Source organism: Dermochelys coriacea, chromosome 10, assembly GCF_009764565.3.
Source record: "Dermochelys coriacea isolate rDerCor1 chromosome 10, rDerCor1.pri.v4, whole genome shotgun sequence".
Classification (NCBI taxonomy): domain Eukaryota; kingdom Metazoa; phylum Chordata; order Testudines; family Dermochelyidae; genus Dermochelys; species Dermochelys coriacea.
In genome coordinates, this window is record NC_050077.1 from 23,315,712 (window position 1) to 23,337,977 (window position 22,266).

The 22,266-nt window shown below is 41.7% G+C and overlaps 1 protein-coding gene across 4 annotated transcripts in view; it reads left to right on the top strand.

Annotated features, from left to right (window-relative positions):
• Nucleotides 1-22,266, top strand: part of LOC119862732 — a 165,502-nt gene that overhangs the window by 116,975 nt on the left and 26,261 nt on the right. For 2 of the 4 annotated variants that reach the window (XM_043493431.1, XM_043493430.1), the window contains exons 46-56: nucleotides 332-463; nucleotides 1,735-1,884; nucleotides 2,706-2,822; nucleotides 10,210-10,383; nucleotides 11,148-11,355; nucleotides 14,062-14,228; nucleotides 16,300-16,412; nucleotides 17,677-17,758; nucleotides 19,086-19,223; nucleotides 19,980-20,142; nucleotides 20,866-20,987. In XM_043493431.1, the coding sequence (XP_043349366.1) occupies nucleotides 332-463; nucleotides 1,735-1,884; nucleotides 2,706-2,822; nucleotides 10,210-10,383; nucleotides 11,148-11,355; nucleotides 14,062-14,228; nucleotides 16,300-16,412; nucleotides 17,677-17,758; nucleotides 19,086-19,223; nucleotides 19,980-20,142; nucleotides 20,866-20,987 (1,566 nt within the window). The remainder of the gene's footprint in view (nucleotides 1-331; nucleotides 464-1,734; nucleotides 1,885-2,705; nucleotides 2,823-10,209; nucleotides 10,384-11,147; nucleotides 11,356-14,061; nucleotides 14,229-16,299; nucleotides 16,413-17,676; nucleotides 17,759-19,085; nucleotides 19,224-19,979; nucleotides 20,143-20,865; nucleotides 20,988-22,266) is intronic. The other 2 variants (XM_038419951.2, XM_043493432.1) reach the window with 1 other exon arrangement.

The following is a 22,266-nucleotide window of genomic DNA, read 5'->3' on the forward strand; positions in this document are numbered from 1 at the left end:
GACAATGCAAAGTACAACACTGAATCTGACATATAGTAGTCAAGAAAGGCTTCCACATTATCTTGTGCCCTATTTATGCTATACCACATATTAAAATATAAGCAAACATTTTAAAATAGGCAGGAGGAAGAAGCAATGTATACTCTTTCTTTATTATTTATAAAAGGTTTCTGATATTTACCATGCACTATACAATCATGGTGTCTGAACTACTAGTCTTCCAGCCAGATGCCACACAGTCCACTTATTAAGGGGGAAAAAAAGTTACATAAACGTAAAAGATGTTACAGCAAGTCATTTTCAAGTGGATTGTTTATTTTATTTATTGCAGCAGCTTGGAACACCAATACAAATTGATGGATCAGGCTACATCATGATAGATAGAATGAACCTAATTTCACAAATGCTAATAATTGTCGATGAAAGTACATTACAGGGCCTTCTTATATTAAAAGCCACTAACGTAAGTATCATGCTGATTATTGGAATGCGTGTGGGGTGAAGTGTGACACATACGTGCAAACTGCTGTTTTATTACTAGGAAAAACAGGTAGGGAAACTGCAATTTTGTCTTTTAACAATGTTAAGTAATGGACAAATATATAGTTTGAGGCAACATTAAAGTCCAGACTGTGATTTAGGTAATTTGAACAGTTGGCTGCTATAATGTACAGTAACTCAAATGCTACGAATAACGTAATACAGCCCACCTCAAGTTTCTTAATTACTTGCTTACGTTCCTTGAAGATTTGTTTGTTTTGATATTGTACTGTTATGGCTTTTATTATATTTGGACAGTAAATACCATGCTCAATACAACAAAACAGAAGCTAACATCAGACTAGATGCAATATATCTCCTCCTAATATAAAACTATTTAATAGTCATAAAAGTCTATAGCAGTGCACATAATAGAAGAAGTAAAAGGTTTCTGATTAATAAAGTGAACTCTGTGTTTAACAGTGCAACTTGATAGGGCAGTGGCTAGTTCAATCATCTTCTATTTCCTTCTTCAATGACACAATAAAAGTATGGCAGTTATAGCTTGCCTTCCTTTTGCCAGTTGACTTTTCTTGTTGTCAGATATTACTAGATTAATAGATTCATAGATACTAAGGTCAGAAGGGACCATTATGATCATCTAGTTCGACCTTCTGCACAATGCAGGCCACAGAATTTCACCCACCCACTCCTGTGGAAAACCTCTCACCTATGTCTGAGCTATTGAAGTCCTCAAATCGTGGTTTAAAGACTTCAAGGAGCAGAGAATCCTCCAGCAATTGACCCGTGCCCCATGATGCAGAGGAAGGCGAAAAACCTCCAGGGCCTCTTCCAATCTGCCCTGGAGGAAAATTCCTTCCTGACCCCAAATATGGCGATCAGCTAAACCCTGAGCATAATGGCAAGATTCACCAGTCAGATACCCAGGAAAGAATTTTCTGTAGTAACGCAGATCCCACCCCATCTAACATCCCATCAGAGGCCATTGGGCCTATTTACCATGAATATTTAAAGATCAATTAATTACCAAAATCATGTTAGATAGAAGAATACAAACACTGTAATGCTATTAACTTCAATACAATTATTTCTAATTTACACCAGATTGTGAGGAGACCTAGACTCACTGAGTTGTCCTTTGAGCTGTGTACAAACCACAAGGGCTAGGTTCTTTTACACACTCTGAAAAGAATATCATATTTTAAATTTTTGTGTGTGTTAAATTGTTAACAGGACAAACAGGAGCTGGATGCCCTGATAACTCATAATATTCAAGGAGCCATTGACCTTGGCATTCCTGCAAGAACATTAGTGGATGTGACTTCAGAAAAAAATGGTGACCTCTGTAAAAGATTCATTCAGTTTAGTGTGGACGGCAAACAAGTAAGTGTCTCCACATATCTATTGTCCAGAGTAAAGGTTGGAAACATTGAGCTGATTTGGTTGGTGACCATTATTTTTTCCCTATTTGGAATAGGTGACGGAGGGAGCCTTGTTAGAACTATGGATGATGCATTAAAAGATATACCATGTGTGGGCTCTTTCATGGCCTTACAAGCTACACTTAAAGAAGGCTTGAAAGTCATTGCACCACAGACACATGCCCATTCAGGAATAGGATGAGACCATTCATGAGACTCACCCTGTGACTCACCCTGGATATTTATCCATATTCTTAAATAGAAAGTCTAACTAAGTAATTAAGAGTCTGATCTAAAGCCAATTAAATCAATGGGAGTCTTTCCATTGAGTATAGTGGGCTTTAAATCAGGCCTAAGGCCCCCAAACCAATGTTCTTTACATTTATGGAAAGATTCTCATTCACTTCAATGGGTGCTGGGTTGGGCCCTAATCTACTGGGTCAACCAGTCCCCATTTTTTTTTCAATCTTTCTCTTATAACAATGCATTTGATGTCAGAAGTGATCCAGGTTGCCCATCTCCAAAGGTGTAGCAAAACTCTTCATCTGTTAAGAGTCTTTTCTTTGTGCAACATCATCACTATTACTTTCCCTCAAGTTTTTAGAAAAACAATAAGTATGACAAAACCCACATTCTATTTATAACCTATACAAATGTTATGATATCCATTATGAAATATTTTCCCTAATGCAGTAGAAATGATAGTTATGATTGGTCACTATGTAGTTTATACTGAAGATGCACTACATACAGGTGATAACATATTTTGTGCTGACAAAACAGATTACAGAAAAATTGAGCTTTATTCGGAAGCTGGACCATGTGTCTATTAACTACAAGCTCACACATAATGTAGAGGCGCTGAAGGCACTGAGAATAGAAGACAGGATTGAGTTGCAGGTATGTTGTCCTTTGGTTTGTATGGTAACAGAAGTGGCACACATCCAGACAGTAATTGGCTATGAGGGAAGCAAAAGGAATACAGCAGAACTGTAATGGCAAAGAAAGGATTGTAGATGTTACTGTGTGCAGCCGCTACTACATATGAAAAACTAGGAGTCATTATTGCTAGAACATGATGGAATGCTTCTCCATCTTGATGTACTGCTCTTGTTCTCTCCTTCTTATGTTTTTATTACCGTATTATCCCTTCTGGAGGAAACAACAACACTGGAGATTTCAGAGCAGCTGTACAATACTGCTTTATTTAATGTCCCAGTTCAACAAAGTTAAATTAGCATGAGTAGCAATTTGGTACCACAGACAAATAGGCCCCAGGAGCTGCAGGTAGCATAGATTGTTTCCAACATTTTAGCTACTTAATCTTATGCTTGGTAACTTCTTGGCTTTTTCCTGCCTCCACATTAAAGCATCTGAGCTGATCTCTTTCCCTCCATCCCTCCAACTCATCTTCCCCTTTCTATTTCCATAATCACTCCCAGGCTACTGTTCCTTCCTTAGTTTCTGTCCCAGCCAGCTGCCGTGCTGCTCTTGAGAACCTTCCCTGCCTTTAATCCATTTGTCCTAGAGAACAGCTATTGTTCCTGTCCTCCAAAACCTAATTTTGAGCCTTCTGCTATTTCCCACACTTGGGCACTACCTCATGAGCATACATGTTGTGGTCCCAGCACTGATCACAAAGTGTGCAAAGTTTTAACAGTTATTTGTTGTACCAGTTGTGACATTTAATGTACTAAGACATTTGTAGTCTGTATACAAATATACCTGGCAGTCTTCAAACCTGCCACCAGTGTGTGACACAAGCCAGTTGACTGTGTGAAAAATGGTCGAACACTTGGGTTTTGCATGTTATGCCATAATGGGCAGATTATAAATCTGTTGCTGTTTTTTGAGTCCTGTCGCTGTAGGTGCTCCACTTCAGGTCTCAGTGTGTCCTGGCACCGTCAATTGGAGATTTATGATAGCAGTGTCACACATGCGTGGTAGATATCTCACGGTGCCGTTGGTGCCGCATCTAGTATGCACATGACCTGACCTCTCCAGTTCCTTCTCAACCATCCTTGGCTGAAGACAGAGTTCTTGGGGCAGTGTTCACCATTCTTCCCATACCTTTAGAAATAGTAGTTTAAATAGTGAGTGAGTGAGTGAGTTAGAAAGTTATCGTTAGTGTTAGTTTTATTTAAAGATTTTTTTTTGTTACTTCTTCCGATTTTACCCTTCACGTAGTTTCCCCGCACCGGGGTTGGTTAACCATCAGAGATTCGTGGCGCCCCAGGCTTTAAGTGATGCAGCTCCTGCCGTGAAGCAATGCCTGTTTCTGACGGGCATTCATTGTCTCGGGGACGCACGTATACCACAAAAATGCACCCACTGTAAGAACCCGAAGGCGAGAGCCTGGTGTGACTGGGATCTCCTCTGGAAGAATAATGCCCAAGGATGACTGGTTTTCTGCCCTCGACCTCCAAGATGCTTATTTCCATATTACCATATGCCCCACTCACAGGAAATTCCTGCGATTCACAGTAGGACATGACCATTTCCAGTACAGGGTATGACCATTCAACCTGTCCATTGCGTTGTCTTCTCCAAAACTCTAGCAGTAGTAGTGGCACATCTATGCAAACAAGGGATAATGTTTTTCCCATACTTGGACGATTGCCTTCTCAAAGGTCCAACTCAACAAGAAGCACTGGACACAGTTCAGATGATGATCACACTATTCAGGGATCTAGGGCTACAGATAAATGAACGAAAAACTACTCTAATCCCTGTTCAGCAACTGGACTTCATCTGGGCACATCTCAACGCCATTGAGGCCAAGGCATCCCTACCTCTGAACAGATTCATAACGCTGACAAACCTCATCTTGGAAGTCAGAGTAAGCCCCCAAATTCCAGCTCATACTGTCCTACAACTGTTAGGACACATGGTAGTCACAATGTTTGTGGTACGACATGCAAGACTACATATGCGTAGCCTACTGCGCTGGTTGAGTTTGGTATACATACCCAGCAAGCACAGCCTATACAAACAATTTACAGTACAACTCTGTCTTGGACTCTCTACTCTGGTGGACAAGACCAGAAAATATATGCCTGGGCATCCCATTCCAACAGGACCCCCCCATCAATAATAATCATAATGGACGCCTCGCTGATAAGCTAGGGAGCCCATATGCATCAACACATGGCTTAAGGCAAGTGGTCTCCTGTGGAGACTCATTTGCACATCAATTTACTAGAGTTGTGTGGTATGCAATGCCTGCAGACATTTTCTACCACACATAAGGAATGAAACAATCTGCATAATGACCAACAACATTGCCTGCATGTTTTGCATCAGTCATCAAGGGGGTGCTGAATCACACTCACTATGCTTCGAAGCCATGAAACTGTGGACCTGGTGCATACACCATAACATAAACATTTCGGCCTCCTACCTTCCCAGCTGTCAGAATTTGATGGCGGACATACTGAGCAGGTACTTCTCTTCGGACTACGAATGGGAAATGAACGGGAGTCCTGTAATCCATATTTCACCGGTGGGGCATTCCCCTCATTGACTTGTTCAGATCCCCAACAAACCACAAATGCGCAATGTTCTGCTCGATAGCAGGAATGGGACCATGATCACTGGGGGATGCCTTCCTCATCACATGGGATGCACAACTAAGTATGCATACCCCCGATTTCCTCATTTCCTGTGTGATACATGAGATATGTATAGACAAGGTCATCCTGATAGTCCCGACGTGACCCAAACAAGCATGGTACCCTTACCTGCTGTGCATGGCGATTTGCGCCCCTCGAACTTTCCCTTACCGCTTGGACCTGCTGTCCCTGGACAACGGTCACACTCTTCACCCAAATCCAGAGAAACTTCATCTACAAGCATGACTCCTGCATGGTTCCATCATGGCGAATTAGCCTGCTCGGAACAAGTCAAACATGTATTACTAAACAGGAAAGTGAACACGTGTAATACTTATTTTCAAAAATGGAAGAGATTCTTTTCCTGGTGTCAAGAAAAATACTTGGTGGCCTCCACTACACCATTACCTACTGGAGCGGAAATGCTCAGGTTTAGCAATGAGCTCGATCAAAGTCCATCTTGTGGCCATTACAGCATTCCATCATGAGAATGACAGGACCTAGATCTTCGCACACCCCATTACTAAACACATCCTTGCGGGACTCCAGAACATTTACCCAGAGGTTTGCCAACCTACTCCAGCCTGGGACCTCAGTCTGATATTGCAATGCCTTACCATTTGAATCACTAGCCACCTGTTCCCTCCTCATTTTTCCATGAAAGTGGCCTTGTTGGTCGTTATTACTTCTGCCAGATGGATAAGTGAGATAGGGGCTCTCATCGCCGATCCTCCCTACACATTATTCTTCAAAGACAAGGTCATGCTACGACCACACCCAAAACTTCTACCAATGGTCACATCATCCTTTCATATGAATCAACCAATCCACCTTCCCACATTCTATCCTAAGCCTCATGGGACTCCAAGAGTGACCGCTTTGCATACATTGGACATTAGGCGTGCATTAGCTTTTCACTTGGAAAGAACCAAACCAAACCTTTCCAAAAATCTCCCAGACTTTTTGTTTCTACTACCGAGCATTCCATTTTAAAACATGCCCAGCATTCCACTCAGAGACTGTCAAAATGGTTCGCCACATGCATTCAACAATACTATCGTATCCGAAACACTGACCTGCCTGCACACAACCAAGCTCATTCTGCATGCTCAGTTTCAACCTTGATAGCGTTCCTAAATAATGTTCCAATATTAGAGATTTGCAGGGTGGCCTCTGTCCACACATTCACTGAGCACTATGCAATTACTCAAGACTCCTGGGCTAACACCATAGTTGGCTTAACCATACTTACCTTTAAGACTCAAATGAACCTGATGTCCCTCCTTGCCTTCTATGGGGCACTGCTCTACAGTCACCTGAAATGGAGCACCCATAAGGACAGCATGCAAAGAAGAAAAGGTTCCTCACCTTGTGCAGTAACTGAGGTTCTTCGAGATGTGCATCCCTGTGGGTTCTCCACTACCCACCCTTCTCCCCTTTACTTCAGAATTCTCAGTAAGGACTCTGCGGTAGAGAAGGAACTGGAGGGACTGGGTTGTATGCGTGCTAGAATGCAGCACCAATGGCACCATGAGACACCTACTGCGCACACGCGGACACTGCTACTGTAAATCTCTGATAGATGGCGTCGGGACGCACCGAAACCTGAAGTGGAGCACCCATAGGGACATGCATCTCGAAGAACCTCAGTTACTGCACAAGGTGGGGAACCTTCTCTTTCTCACCATATGAATTAAATAAACCAAGATTCTTGTGGGATGAGATTTTCCAGAGAGCAGGGATGGTCTCAGGCTGCTTCCAGTTAGGTTGCCTGCCCCCCACCTCTTAACCCAAAGACAATTAATTTAGGCTGGCCCTAACCTATCTGCAGAGCTCCACTGCTGCTCCAGCAGCTCTGGGCCTCTGCTCTTTGCTTCCAAATCTCAGAAGCGAGGAGTCCAGGAGTTGACCTTGCTCCCCAAGACAGAAAAGGGAAAGTCCCAAGGGAGTAGGCTGGACCAATATACTTTCCACAGGAGGCAAAGGAGGCTTCTAGCTTGTTAAGAGCCCAGCTGCTCAGGGCCTGCTCCACTTTCCTTTTCATAGAATCACAGAAATGTGGAGCTAGAAGGGACCTCAGGAGATCATGTAGTCCAGCCCCTTGCTCTGAGGCAGGACCAAGTAAACCTAGGCCATCCGTGACAGGTGTTTGTCCAACCTGTTCTTAACCTCCACAACCTCTTTTGGAGGCCTATTCCAGAGCTTAACTACCCTTATAGTTGGAAAGATTTTCCCAATATCTAACCTAAATCTCTCTTGCTGCACATGAAGCCCATTATTTCTTGCCCAGCCTTCAGTGGACATGGCGAACAATTAATCACAGTCCTCTTTATAACAGCCCTTAACACACTGGAAGACTGTTATCTGATCTCTCCTCAGACTTCTTTCTGAAGACTAAACATGCCCAGGTTTTTTAACCTTTTCTCATAGGTCAACTTTTGTAAAACTTTTATCATTTTGGTTGCTCTCCTATGGACTCTCCCCAATTTGTCTACATCTTTCTTAAAATGTGGTGCCCAGAACTGGATACAGTATTCCAGGTGAGGCCTCACCAGTACTGAGTAAAAGAGGACAATTTCCTCCTGTGTCTTGCATACAACACTCCTGTCCATACACCCCAGAATGATGTTTGACTTTTTTGCCACTGCATCACATTGTTGACTCGTATTCAATTTGTGATCCACTACAGCCCCCAGATCCCTTTTCAGCAGTACTTCTGCCTACTCAGTTATTCCTCATTTGGCAGTTATGCAACTGATGTTTCCTTCCTCAGTGAAGCACTTTGCACTTGTCTTTATTTTCTCCCTTTCTGTCTTGTGAAAAACTGAAGCAGCCTGCCCTGCTTCCTTTTAAAACTGTCAGCATTTAGGTTTCCTCCCTCACATGCCCCTTACCTGCTGCTGCTCCTGTGCACACCATCTGAGATAATGGTGCAGCTCTGCTCCAAAGCGTCATATACCGCCCCATGCAGCACACTGGCGAGGTGTGACCACACGGTCCCCAGGTTCTCAACATGCCGTGAGCCACTTCAGAAATGCAATATATAGAACTGGACCGGGTTTTATTCATATGGTTTTGGGCTTTTCTGTTTCAACAATATGTCGCTGAAATGGCCTAATGAAATTAAACACTTGAGAATCTTTTGTGAGATAGAGACCCGTGAGATGGCACCAGCTGCCGATTAACACCATAGCTGCATGGAAGAGGTTAGGGTAAAAGCTTACGAATAAATGCCTGGGTTAAACTGCAGAGACAGGAAAAAATGTGTGGCTTTCCAAATATCTCTAACTACTCTTCTGCAATAAAGCGGCCTGAGGGGAGGAGGGCGTGCCACATACATACTTGGGAAATGTGGCTTTGAAGCTTGAAATGTATTTGCAGAACACCAGGTTCCCTTAGGGGGGTTGGAAGTAAAAGGCAAGAACCACACGCCCTGTTTATGGGATAGGAAGCAGAAGCTGAAAACAGTTTAATGCTTCTTCCCAATAGTAGCTCGATCATCGCAGACACCCAATAAAAGTTTGTCTGGTACTACTGGCTTTTTAACCTAGACAGACAAATGAAAGGTGTGCTGTTCACTTATAGTACGCTACATCTCTGGAAAATAGAATTAAATTTTTTGTTTGTAAACATCACACCTTATGCTTTTTAAAAATTCATAATGTACTAATTAATAAGCAATAATTGCAATTAGCTGTCCTGGCCTCACTATGGTAATACGCTTCTATTTAGTAATATGACATGTACATAATGCCTTTCCCCTCAAAGCCCATCACACATTATACACAAGAATCCATCTCCAAATTAAGGCCACCTCTGGGTTGAAACACAACAACTTGTTTAACAGCATGTAGCAATGCAGCATTTTAGGATGGGAAGGAGAACAGCTGATGGAATTGAAAATGCAGGAGAAATTTATTTCCTTATTTATTTTTTAAAATTTCTTTCACACAGTAGGTCTCTGGGCACATGCACAGACATTTGCAAAACAATACAGAAATGTGTGGGTAAATGTCAATGCACGGTTTTAATGTTGATTCTATTAACTAAGCTGAAAGGAACAAGGGAAATGAAGGGGCCACCTCAGGCAAGACTTGTTTTGCCTTACACCCTGAGATTTGGGCTCTCTCAGGGAGAAAGTGAATTCCAGAGCCAATGGCCCTCCACTATGCCAGCACCCGGGCAATCAGTGACTAAGAATGAGGATGTGTGAGCTGAATTCCCCTCTTGTGTTGATGCACAAGGAGAGGGGCAAACGCTCAAGTAGCAGGGCCCCAAACCTGCTAGGGCTTTATAAATCAATGTCAACATTACCTTGAATTGCACCTGAGATCAAACAAAGAGCTAGTGCAGAGTAACAGGGTACCATGTGTTTAACAACACTGAACAGAAAAACAAGGGGAGAAGAAACAAAGTGTCTAGAGATGATGGAGGCTGGGAACACTGAGGTAACCAGAATGTAATTACCCAGATTGGAATTTCATGCTGAAAACCAAAGTTAACTTTCCCTTTCTAAAAGTGTCATGTAATCCTTAATGACCCACAAGCTCCTGGGACTTCTCTTTTACACCTCATCTCAAAGATACATCCTGAACTGAAAAGGGAATCCTGACTAATGAGAGCTCTAACTTTGGTAAACTCGCCCTTTTTCATATCATTGATATTATCACGAACAGGCTACCATTGACCTGAAAGATAGCAAGAGTTTCAGTATCCAAACACTCTATGGTTCTTACCTGATGGTTCTGGGAGGACAAATCCAAAAGACTGAGGCAAGAACTGACTTGACTGGGAATTTCCAGCACAATTGGCCATGGCTGATGCAACTTGGAGTCTCAGCATCGATCCAGGTATTTTTCATTTTAAAATAGTTTGATGAATTATTATTTATTATTTGTAATCCAGTAGCACCAAGAAGCTCCAGACATGGACCAGAACCTTGCTGTGCTAGGCACTGTGCACCCACAGAATGTAAAGATGGGATCTGCCCCCAAAAGTTTACAATCTAAGTAAGGCCAAAATATGAGCTTTAAGGATGAATTTGGTGATTTGTGAACCAGTCTATTCCATTTTGATCTTTGATAGTATAGAGCATGTGATGATCAGGCATTTAAAATGCAATGCAAGTCCTGAAGAGAGAGATTTTCAGAGCATTGCATTGCTCAGTGAGACACAGTTCCCATGATTTTAATGGGAATTGTGTACTTTATAGGGAAATATTTCCTTAAATGTCCCCTCATGGAATTAAGAGAAAAATCCTCCTGTCTTCTAAACTGTGTGTGTGCACACCTCAATGGTTTATTGTATAATCTTAGATATATTTTCAACTTTTTATGGGATAAGGTGTAACTTAAAAAATATGTGACATAAAATTGATTCCTACAATTGATTAAACTCAAGTTAAATTGCAGTTCATTCCAATGGATCTATTTGATACTAGAAATGTTAATAGATAACGAATGAATGGGTTAAAGCTCTGCTATTTATGGGTCGATTTCAGTAACAATTGTAGATAAAAGTAACTTTTCCTTCTGCTGTCCTTCTCTGAAAAGGAACAGGCCAGGATATTGTTTTTGAATGTCTGTTTTCAGTACATATACATATCTTTTATCAGATGGTTGTGTCCCTTCAAATATTAAATTCCACTCAAGAGAGACGTGTGCAAATTATGGCTGGACGAACATCAGTCACATACACAGTTAACTCTCGTTACACTGGCCAGCAAATGGAAATTTTCTGTCAAAATGTACATAACAGTGAGGCACTACTGACATTTGGCTACCCTAAGGCGACCAATCTGACTCTTGTGTTACAGAAACTAGGTAGGATGCTGGGTTTTTTGTAGTCTTTTTATGCAACAGGACTTTGTGTTCATTACTACTTTTTGTGTAATTCTTTGCAAGTTGATTCTCTGTGTGCCACCGATACTGTCTAAAAAGTCACAGTATTTCCTTTCTCCAATAAAAATGGTGGCACTTAAAAATGTGTATGGCATGAGATGAGTTAGATCTATTATTTTTTGTATTCCAGTTGAGGTCAGGGCCCCATTGTGCTAGATGCTGTACAAATATAGTGCAAAACACCAGTCTCTACCCCAAGAGCTCACAATTGAATTAGACAAGATTGATAAAGTGCGGGAGAAAGGTTAGCATTATTGCCGTGTTATAGATGGGGAAATGAGGGGCACCAAGGGAAAATAACTTGCCAAGGTCACACTGAGACTCTGTGGCAGTGCTGGGCATTGAACCCACATCTCCTGAGTCCCAGGTCAGAGCCCCAACCCCAAGAGGGCACTCACTCTACCACAAATTGCTTCAGGTATAATTTTGCCTTCAGCTTCCAACCAGCTTTTACAGGCTATTTTAGCTATCTATGCTGAAAACAATTCAGCAGTTCTGGAATCATTAATACCGTGAAAGATGAGTCTCTAGGTTTTTTTTTTTTAAGCAGTCAAACTATTGCACATATGTCTCCATCACATACATTCTTTCCCTTTACGTAACAATGAGAAGAACTGAAATACAAGGCAAACATTGATCAATTAATGATCAAACTGGTTAATGGCTTGCCCATCGTCATCTGTTGCATATCAAAAAAAAAAAAAAACCCAACCAAAAAAACCCTCAGATCCACCAAACACCACTTGCAGCATGAATTTCTCCCTACTCCCCCAAAATAGAAGTGTATCCAATAGTGATGAGATTTCCATTTGAGGTTTAGTAGGAGGGCCCTAACCGTAGGGAACCAATGCAGTTCTGCTGTTTGCAGTGTGGGAGGGTAGGACTGGGAGCCCCCACACAAGGTGCAGAAACCAACCACTGTGTGCAGCAGGTCCAAAGGGATTTACAGTGCAGGGTTTATTTGTCAATAGGGATGACAGAGACTCCATTGGAGCACACACTGCTGCAGTCCTGGCAACAGAGCGTAGGTGGAGGGAAAGGTTTCTTCCCTCAAGCCCATATGGAACTCCTGAGCACACAGCTCAGTTATTCAGGCCACGCACCATCGCTAACATTTGCCTCATAATGCTTAGATAAAATAAAAGGGCTGTTTCATTTGCTGGTTCCTGCTCATCTCCCCCCCACCCTTCTTTCCACAGGGATCCCGGGTCTCCCTCGGCCAAGGAGTCTCCCCCTCTCTTGCTCACACAGGGCATGAGCCGGTGCTGCTAGGAGTCGAATTCTTGGCAGACTCCCCTGTGCGCTGCTGTATAAGAACAGATTTCCTTTCTGCCAGGTTGCCAACACCATTTGGCCCAGCAGCTCCTCATCTGGATGAAGGAGTGGCCAGGCCAAATTTGAGTGGCGTTGCAACCTTGTGTGCCAGGTACCACTGGCCTCTGGCTCTGTGGCCTATGGAACTTTGAGCAAGGCAAAAGCCTAGGGGCAGAGGTGGCACAAACTCCCCCCCCACACCCTTCCCGAGCCCCCTCAGTTGGCACCACTGGTCTAAACCTGGTCCCTGCACCAAGAGCAGGCTTGACCTAGGTGAATTGGCCAGCAGTTGTGTATGAAGGGCTATAATAGTCTCCATGGCAACCATAAACCTCACCACCACCACATGGCTTGGCCTGTGAATTTGCTTAGGTGCAGGCAGAGCCACTTGTCACAGTGGCTACCCTCCAAACATCAACACTGAAGGAGCCACCACAGCTGCATGCCACTAGAGGTTGTAGACTTTATCTCCATCTTTACTTCCTATCTCCCACTGCAATAAGTGTCTTCTGTGCCCAAATGGAAGAATGGTCACATTTAGGTAATGTAAGGAACCCACAGTCATGTAAGCAGAGGTGTCATGGAGATCAGCAGGGACCAAACCAATACTTTCAATACCAATAGCTAAAGCCCTACTACTTAAATCAAAAGGTGTGTTTCCATTAGCTGTTAATAAGGCTCACTCTCATTGAGCCAGCCACTAACTGGATCACAAGCTAGCATATTCCATGCCTCTCCACATTTTTGCCTGCTTCTCTAAAATGTTTCTGGGTTTCAGGTTCCCCCCTTTTCCCCCTCCTGTTTTCCCTCCTCCTTTTATGTCCTTTTCCCATTTTGCTAGTGAAAAAGTGGGAGTGGAAGGGGGAAAAAGAACAAAAAAATTTCATTTGAAATATTATGATCTCTATTTGTAATAGAGGGGAGCATATGACCTCAAAACAGGTCTTATTTGCTAAAGGAAACTATACCAGTATGCTGAGTACTATAAAAACCATGTATATTGACAGACAATAAAGCCCTGATCTTGCAAAGCACATTGACTCCTATGAGACCACTCTCATACTTAAGATTGTGTATAACTTCTAAGTTCTTTGCTAGATCCTTGCTTAATATATACAAATGCAATTAAAGAACCCAGTGTTTGGGCTCAACAAACCTAAGACCACAGCCCATGCCATTCTAGAGTGTCTGATGTTTTATGGCTTTACTCGAAAGGTGCATATTCACTGGCACTTTCAGTTTTGTATAAGCCTGCACTGAATGGGATGAAGCGCATTAAAATGGCATGATTAATGTTATCTTCATTGCTTTTAGCAAACAAAGCCAAGACAACCTTTGAAATTCAATATGATGACAAATATATAACTCTGAATATGGATGTTGTTACTGACTTTGAATTGTATGATACATTTGAACTGATAGTAGAGGTAAAACATTCAATAACTGTTCTCAAGCATCTGGGACTTCCCTTCATGAGTAAGGTAATAAAACATAGATAGATAGCTTTCTGTGCTTTGATTAGAGGAGTGTATTGAGTTACCATGGATAATAATTTTAATTTTAGTTACACTGGCATGAATCCATTGTAACATCAGTGGCAGTACTCCAGATTTAGAATGGTGTAGGTGAGAGCAGGTCTTGGCTCAGAATATCCAAATATTTATTTAATATAAATAAATATCATGCAGAGCTAACAGTCCACTTCCAAGTAAATCCAGTAGCTAGTATAAATTTCTGTTCTTACGTGGTTAAACATGCACTTCAGAAAGGAGCAGATTTACAATAAGCCGTGGTGATCACATTTTCTAATGTGAACAGATTCTTAGCAAACCAGAAAGACTTTACTGAAAATAGCTTTTTCACACAACCCTGATATAGAATCACTGTGTTTTGGTTTAAGTTTGGTTTTGTAACTTTTTAACAGGGACGTTTGACCAGATGCAATGACTGCCGCACGTTTCACTACCTCTCACCATACTCAAGCAATTTACTATTCAAGCAATATTTTCAAGCTTCCAAGCCACCTACCAGAGTCAGCAAAAAACTGCACACATTCATCTCTTGGGAAGGGTACTGGTTAGAATGTCTCCTCATCTTCTGTTGGGTAACACATAGAAGCAGCACTAGTAAGCTCCTGATGTAGCCTCCTACCTGAGATGAGATAATGTGTAGCTAGGAGACAGAATGTAGATTAAGGTACATTCTTCTTAAAATAAATATTAGATCCATATTAGATCCTCATATTGTCAATGTTGAAATTAGTATTAAGTATTTAATGCCAACATCTTACTAAAGAGGACAGGAACTACCCTCTCGCTTTTCCCACCTTGAGATCTTTTATTGTAACGTCTTATCCTCTAAAAGTCTCCATGAGAAAACGCTGACTCCAGTGCTTTATGCATGTAGGAAGCATGGGTTAACTCTGAATTACTGAGCACTCCAGCGACGAGCTAAGTGCCCTCAGCTCCTGCTGACTCAGCATGCATCAGACATGCTGACTTGAGGTTACTCAGTACCATGAGGGACAATTAAACATCTTGTAGAATCAAGCTCTAAATGAGGTATCTCCCAATAAGTCTATAAGCATGTAAATCCTATGGATACATTTATGTTAACCGGTGTCCATGGACACAGTATTAATGCAGTACAGCTCTGGAGTGAATCGGAGTTTGGTATAAATGAGGTTAAGGGAGTTAAGCCTTCATTGTCTGTTTTAGTATGATTAACTATAATAATCAAGGGATCCAGGTGGAAAATTGGGGAGTCTACTTCTAAATATGTAAGAAATATGTTCAGAAATATGTAAGTCAGCTTTATAACTGCTAAGGCAGGAAATACCATTTAATATTATTTAAGTCTCCCGATGCTCCTCTATAGCTCAGTTTAAAAGTCACCAACTATTAAATCATCAAATGTGAGCAGCAGAGCTGATTCAACAAATATGCAGCTTTGCTAAAACAGAGACACTTTGTAGAGCTGTCAGTTTCCATAAACTTTTTGTGGAAGATGCAGGTTCAAGTCTTTGCTCTGTCTGATTTAGCATGAAAACATTTGTGCTGAATCAGACAGCAACAATTTGAACATGGGCTTCCCACCTCCCAAGGCCAGTGCTCTGATCACCCAGCTACATTGAGTGAGACTGACTGACACACACTCCCACTTTCATTAAATCATTCAGAAGGTTTGTTCATGGAATGAAAACAAACGTTGAAACCTTGAAAGCTGCCACAAAGCAGAATTGTCATCCACTGGTCAGCTCTTTACTTCTTTGCCCAGCACTTTAAGATACATTAAAGCAACATCATGACTTGGGCAACTCTGAGGAACATTGCAAGGGGCACACAACCCATATAACTTATTGTGAAGAGCTAAAAGACCCTACATGTTTTACTGTGTGTTGTATAATGGGACACTTTGCATTGGGCTTTGCTTGAGTTAGCAGCTCCAACACTAGCTTTGTAGAGACTAGAGACTACCTTTGTACCAGAGAGCCTTACGGTGAGATACTGCCCTTTACACATTCTGTTTGCTGTCTTTCTGCTTACTCCCCAGATAGCGTTCCTCGAAGTCCTGACTGCAAGTGAAATTGAAGGCTCTATGAAGTTGACCTGTGAACCAAATACAAACCTCTCAGTCACCATCAATGTGAAAAATGAACAGCAAAGGTGAGAGGGTGATTTCGGTAATTGTAAAGATTGACTTGGATGGTGAGATCACAGAAATACAGTTAAGGCCTTATTAAATGGCCCAAATACTAATGAAGTGGATAATAAATCCTTAAATAAAATACACAGCCCTAGTAAACAGGCTGTTAGCTCAGGGAAATGTATGCAGGGCTGAAGAGTGGTATCAGTCCCTAACTGCTGGTGATGGGGAAAATTTAGCAGGCATGGTCTGCTGTTCCCTTAGCCTGCTCCAAACACAGGGGCTTGGGAAAGTAGATGCATGTTTTGTGCTGGCCTCTTGACCGTCTGCCTCCTCCTCCCACATTTCTATGAAGAAACTGTGGCATGGAGAATAGAATCCCTCTGCAAGAAATCTCCACTTCCTTACTTCCCCAGACAGGAGAAAGGCAGCATTTCCATGGAGTTTTGCCACTATATTGCTTTGGCGGGGACCAGACGACTGAGGCTCTGACCCAGCAAAGTTCTTAACCCCGTGCCTTAACTCTAAGCATGTGTTTTAACTCCCATTAAAGTCACTTCAGCACAGTTAAAACTCAGTAAAAATTGTGAAGACTTCCTGATTCTTTTAATTTGGGGGAACTCCGATGCATAGCACTTGTGGTATTTACGGTGTTTATTTCCAGAATTCTTCTAAAACTTTTCAAGGATGTTCTAAGAAAGATTTAATAGAAAAGTGATTCACTTCAGAAGGATTAGATAGAAAATATCATAATAGAAAGGACTTGGAAAGACTAATGCACAAACTTCTGAGCTTTTTAAGGGGTCTAAGAGATGTATTATTTTGGCTCTTGAAATTCTGGAATATTACACATGTATTTCAGTATATTCCAGCCAGGGACCTTTGCACTAAGAACTCGTTCACATTTAGCTAGAATTCTGATCATAGCAAATTTTCATCGGGAAACAATGACTGAATGCATGAATAGCCCCATATTCCCTAGTACAAGTCCTATGTTTAAATCAGTGATGCGCATGTGATACATTCGAAAAAATTCATATTCCTATATATTGGACTTCCTTGGAATGCACATCTTCCATAGAGAATTTGCCATTTCATTTCTTTTGCCTTGAACAAGTCTATTAAGTGCAATTCATAATTCACAAGACTGGTAGATTCAGAGGTCTACGCAGTTGCACCCATGTATTCCAGCAGTGGTTTGGACCCTTTTGAGTGTTGTGTTCCAGTGACTCCTGGGTAGTTTTAGAAATATTTTTGTCCAAACAATGTGTTTCTTTCCTCTAGTGAAGAACTGAATATAAAAGCCCTACAGAATGTCCCCTTCCTTCTTCAATACTTCCCCAGCACAGCTGAACTTTCTTCAAAGGTAATTTATCTACAGGTTATCCACCTCCATGTCTTTTGCTACACCCATCTAATTTTTCAAGATTCTAACAGCAGGATTTCTAGCACTAACAACTATTAATTTTTTATTATTGGTGGGGGGTTTTGGCACAGCACATTTCCAAGATGCTGGATATGTTCTGAAGCAATAATTGTCAGCATTCCTAGCACAATAGGAGGGATTCATTTATATCAGTAGATTCCACTTCCTAAACACTGGATAAAGCAATGCCAGAATTTTGTATCCATAAAGAATTTTTTTTGCTGTCCCAAAGCTGTATTTATAATTACATTGGTTATTTAAAAAAACAATGGTCAGTGAGGAAATTGTTCTGGAAACTGGCTACTAGCAGTGGGTGTGGAATACAAAAGCAAAATAGGGAAGGGATAGAATAACATTGTCCAAAGGAGACAGTAGACTATTGGTGTGTGAGCAGTTATTGCCAGAGTAACAAAGTCTAATTCCTTATGAGGAAGGCTATGTTTTAGTCACGGGTACTTTTATTAAAAGTCACGGACAGGTCATAGGCAATAAACAAAAATTCACAGCCTGTGACCTGTCCATGACTTGGGCTGGGGGTGCTGTGGTAGGGCAGTCCAGGGGTGCTGCAGGTGCTGGGGGGTTGGCCCGGGAACCCCGCTGGTGCTGGGAAAGCGGGGCCAGATGGCGGTGTACGGCCTGGGACCCCGCTGGTGCTGGGGTGAGGGAGGGTTGGCAGGATTGGCAGCCTCCCTACCCAGCTCCCCATGTTCCTGCAGCTCCTAGGGGGAGGGGCAGCCAAGGGGACGCTGCACGCTGCTCCCACCACAAGCGCCGGCTCTGCAGCTCCCACTGGCCAGGAACTGCAACCAATGGGAGCTGCGAGGGTGGCGCCTACACCATGGGCAGTGCGTGGAGCCCTATGGCCCCTCCTCCCCCTCCAATGGGAGCTGCAGGGACGTGCTGGTGGGAGCTGGGGAGACCCTCTGTGCCGAGGTAAGCACTTCTTCCCATAGCCCTTAGCGCTCTCCCACATACCCAAATTGCTGCTGCTGGCCCAGGGGCTTCCTGGCTCGGGCAGCCCCTGAGCCAGCACTAGCCACTGCAGAAGTTACAGAGGTCATGGAAAGTCACAGAATCCGTGACCTCCGTGACAGACACATACATTGAGAACAGTCTGTTTTTGTAACCTTTCATTTTACAATATGAATGTAAGAAAGAAAATGACAAATCACATCCACCTTTCCGTGTAATATACTCTGCCACAGAAACAAGAGTCTGAATCTAATTAAGTCAGTTTTCTCTTTCACTTTAACTGGAATTCCCATAGGTAAATTACTCCATGAGGGAAGCAGAAGGCAGACTCTCTATCAGGATGGAAAAAAAGGATTTCCATCTTACAACTAGGTTAACTTTCACAGAGACCAGCTACAGAAAAGTCATTGAAATGATGTACACAATGCCCCAGGTTGGTACCATCAGCTAAATAGCCACTGTCATTTTGTGTCCATGCTTAGGACTAATCCTGCTTCTGTTGGAGCCATTAGGAGTTTTGCTATCTACTACATTAGAAGCAGGAGTAGGCCTGTAGTATTCTACGGCTCACAGTTGTTTAGTTTAGTGTCCAACAATGTAACCACTGTTTGGTTTGGGGTTTGTCTGCGCATGCATATAGACAGTGCACAGTATATACAAATACATACTGTAGAGAAAATGTTGTAATATATTTAAAACTGAATATTGGCCAACTCTTGCTACACAGTTACCACACCTACTTCCTAGTCTAAGTAGAGAAGCAAACTGTAAAAACGTCTTCTACCACTGTTTGTAGTAACTGCTTGTGCAAACACTGAATTTTTTTTAAAATGGTGACACTGTGGTGCAATAGAGAGAATACTGTAATAGGTGTGGTCAGATAGAGATGGCAGAGTAAGCAATAAGTGTACGAAAACAGATATTGTAAAGCGGTTACAGTACTGTGTATGTTTGGTTACAGTAGACAGAGTAGGATATTTGACAGCAGACATGCACTATCATTTATATAATGGTAGTAACAAAAAGCCTCAGTGAAGGTTCAGGGTTCCATTGAATTGACACCATACAAACATTTATTTAATAGATGACCACTGGCCCCAGTGAATTCAATCCCAAATTACACATTTTAGATTTTTCTGTCTCGAAAGCCCTGTTTTTTAATGGATTCCTCCCCTGATTCTATTTTCAGTTAAAATTTCTTCCACGGCAGCTTGTGTTTATGACGGTTTACCAGAAAAGTAACAGAACTCATTTGTTGAGACACATTGTGCTGTGGGACGGCAAGGAGGTAAAAGTAACAGGCGCTTACGCTGGACTCTTCCCAAAGTTATCTGGAGGTCATGACATTAAGGGTAGGTTTCTCAACTTTGTAGGAAGCCTTGACAGCAGAAAATAAAGGGAACTTAAAAGTAAAGGACACAAAATCTGGTTATCTAAATATTTTAATGCCAGATAAGTTCAAACATTTTGGGACCAATCCTATAGATCTTGCTCAGGCAAAGTTGCCAATGAATTCAAGGAGTAAGTACTTCAATATTGGGCCCTTTGTTTTAAAGCGAGCTAGGTTATTTCATATGGCCTTCTTCTTCAGAAACTGCTTATAGTAAATTACATTCCACCAAGGCAGCCCAGGAGCCCCAGGGGCATTGTGCACATTGCCTTGTGGTGTTCTCCCTAGAGCAGTGGCCCTCTACCACTCCCACCTTTCTAAGTGATCTGTCTAGAAAGACCATCTAGCCCCCGATGCCGAGATTTCTTCATCTGAAAATAACAACTTTCCTGGTGTTCTCTACAGGAATTTCTTTTGAGCAGATGTCTCCATTTTAATTACTGCATGGTTGATTTATTAGTAAATAGAGAATTTTTCCCCCTTCTGTGGTTCTTTGTAGTCAGTAAAAATCAACATGTGGCACAAAAAATGATTTTATGAGAAAAAGACATTCTTGCTAAGTGCCAAATGTTGTCCTTGTCCTTGTCTTCTTGAGGTGCTATGTCATGTGCACTGTCACTAATTAAAAGTAACAGAAAACCAGCATGGTAATCTGAAGTTAATCTGTTTGAACTCTTTCTTTTAGTGGAGTTTTTCCATCCTCTCTCCATTCCTTTTCCCTGGCATTCAAAGGTCAACATGTATGTGGAGCATTCAACACACAATCATCAGGATGACGTCACCATTGGTTGGAACAACAAGGACCAGGTAAAACAGCACACAGTACAGAAGAGATTTGTGGAATATCAAGTGTGTTTGAAAAGACTAAATGAGACAGAAAGATAGTCAAGGAATTTGAGCAGGAGAAAAACTGTAGACTTATTAAGATAACTTTGTAAAACTATGAATGTGGAGCAGTCCTTATTCTTAGTGGAACTACTTAAATGCAATGCCTTTTATTGTGTGCAACATCCTTCATACAGCAACCCTACAAACTGCTTTATAAACAGAGGCAACCAAAGGCTAAATGGAAATGGTCCAGAGTGGAAAACTGAAGGAATTTCAACCCAAATGAAAGGGCAAAAAATAACTGTTCAGAATAACATGCAGGCCAAGATTTAAGGAGCAAATGACTAGAATGGGGCAGAGGATGGATATAGGGTCAAAGAGGTAGAATGGAGCAAGTCTTTGGGGAATTTCAAAGCCAAAAAAAGAATTTTGAATTAGGTGAGAAGCCACTGAAGGTGGTGTGGTGGTTGTAAAGGATTAAGAGATTGTTTCTTTCAATGAAGTGGGTCAGATTCATACTAACAGGAGTTAGATAATAAATACTCCAAGTGGCAGGCATTTTTAACATCAGTGATTTAATCACAGCCTTTTCTTCTTTGATTTCTCCTAATTAGCAATAAGAATGATACATTTGGCATAAAATGTCTAATATATTTTATCAGAGGGGTAGCTGTGTTACTCTGTATCCAAAAAAACAACAAGGAGTCCGGTGGCACCTTAAAGACTAACAGATTTATTTGGGTATAAGCCTTTGTGGGTTAAAAAACACTTATTCTGAAGACTGAAGGGGATGAAGACTGAAGAAGTCATTTTTTAACCCCAAAAGCTTATGTCCCAATAAATCTGTTAGTCTTTAAGGCACCACTGGACTCCTCATTGTTTTAATACATTTTACACTGTAAACAGGTAAACCAGTTTCAGTTTTTAAAATAAAGGAGCAAATCTGCCTTTAAAAATAATTGGTAAAGTAAAGGACCATAATTTAATCAGAATCATCTCAGTTATAACATAGAAACATGGGTGAACAGTTGAGTTCATCTCAAGCTCTGACTTAAAGCAAATTATGTGTACTCTGAATTTGTATCTAAGGTATAATTACGAACATACTGAGGCACTAAACAGGTTGTTACACTGGCATAACGTTACTCAAGACAGGTATATTTCAAAGAGTATTATTTTCTTAATGATGGGAAGGGGGAAAGCAAAGTATAAAACTCATTACCATAGCGGAAAATGAGTTTGCCGCCATAAAGAATCA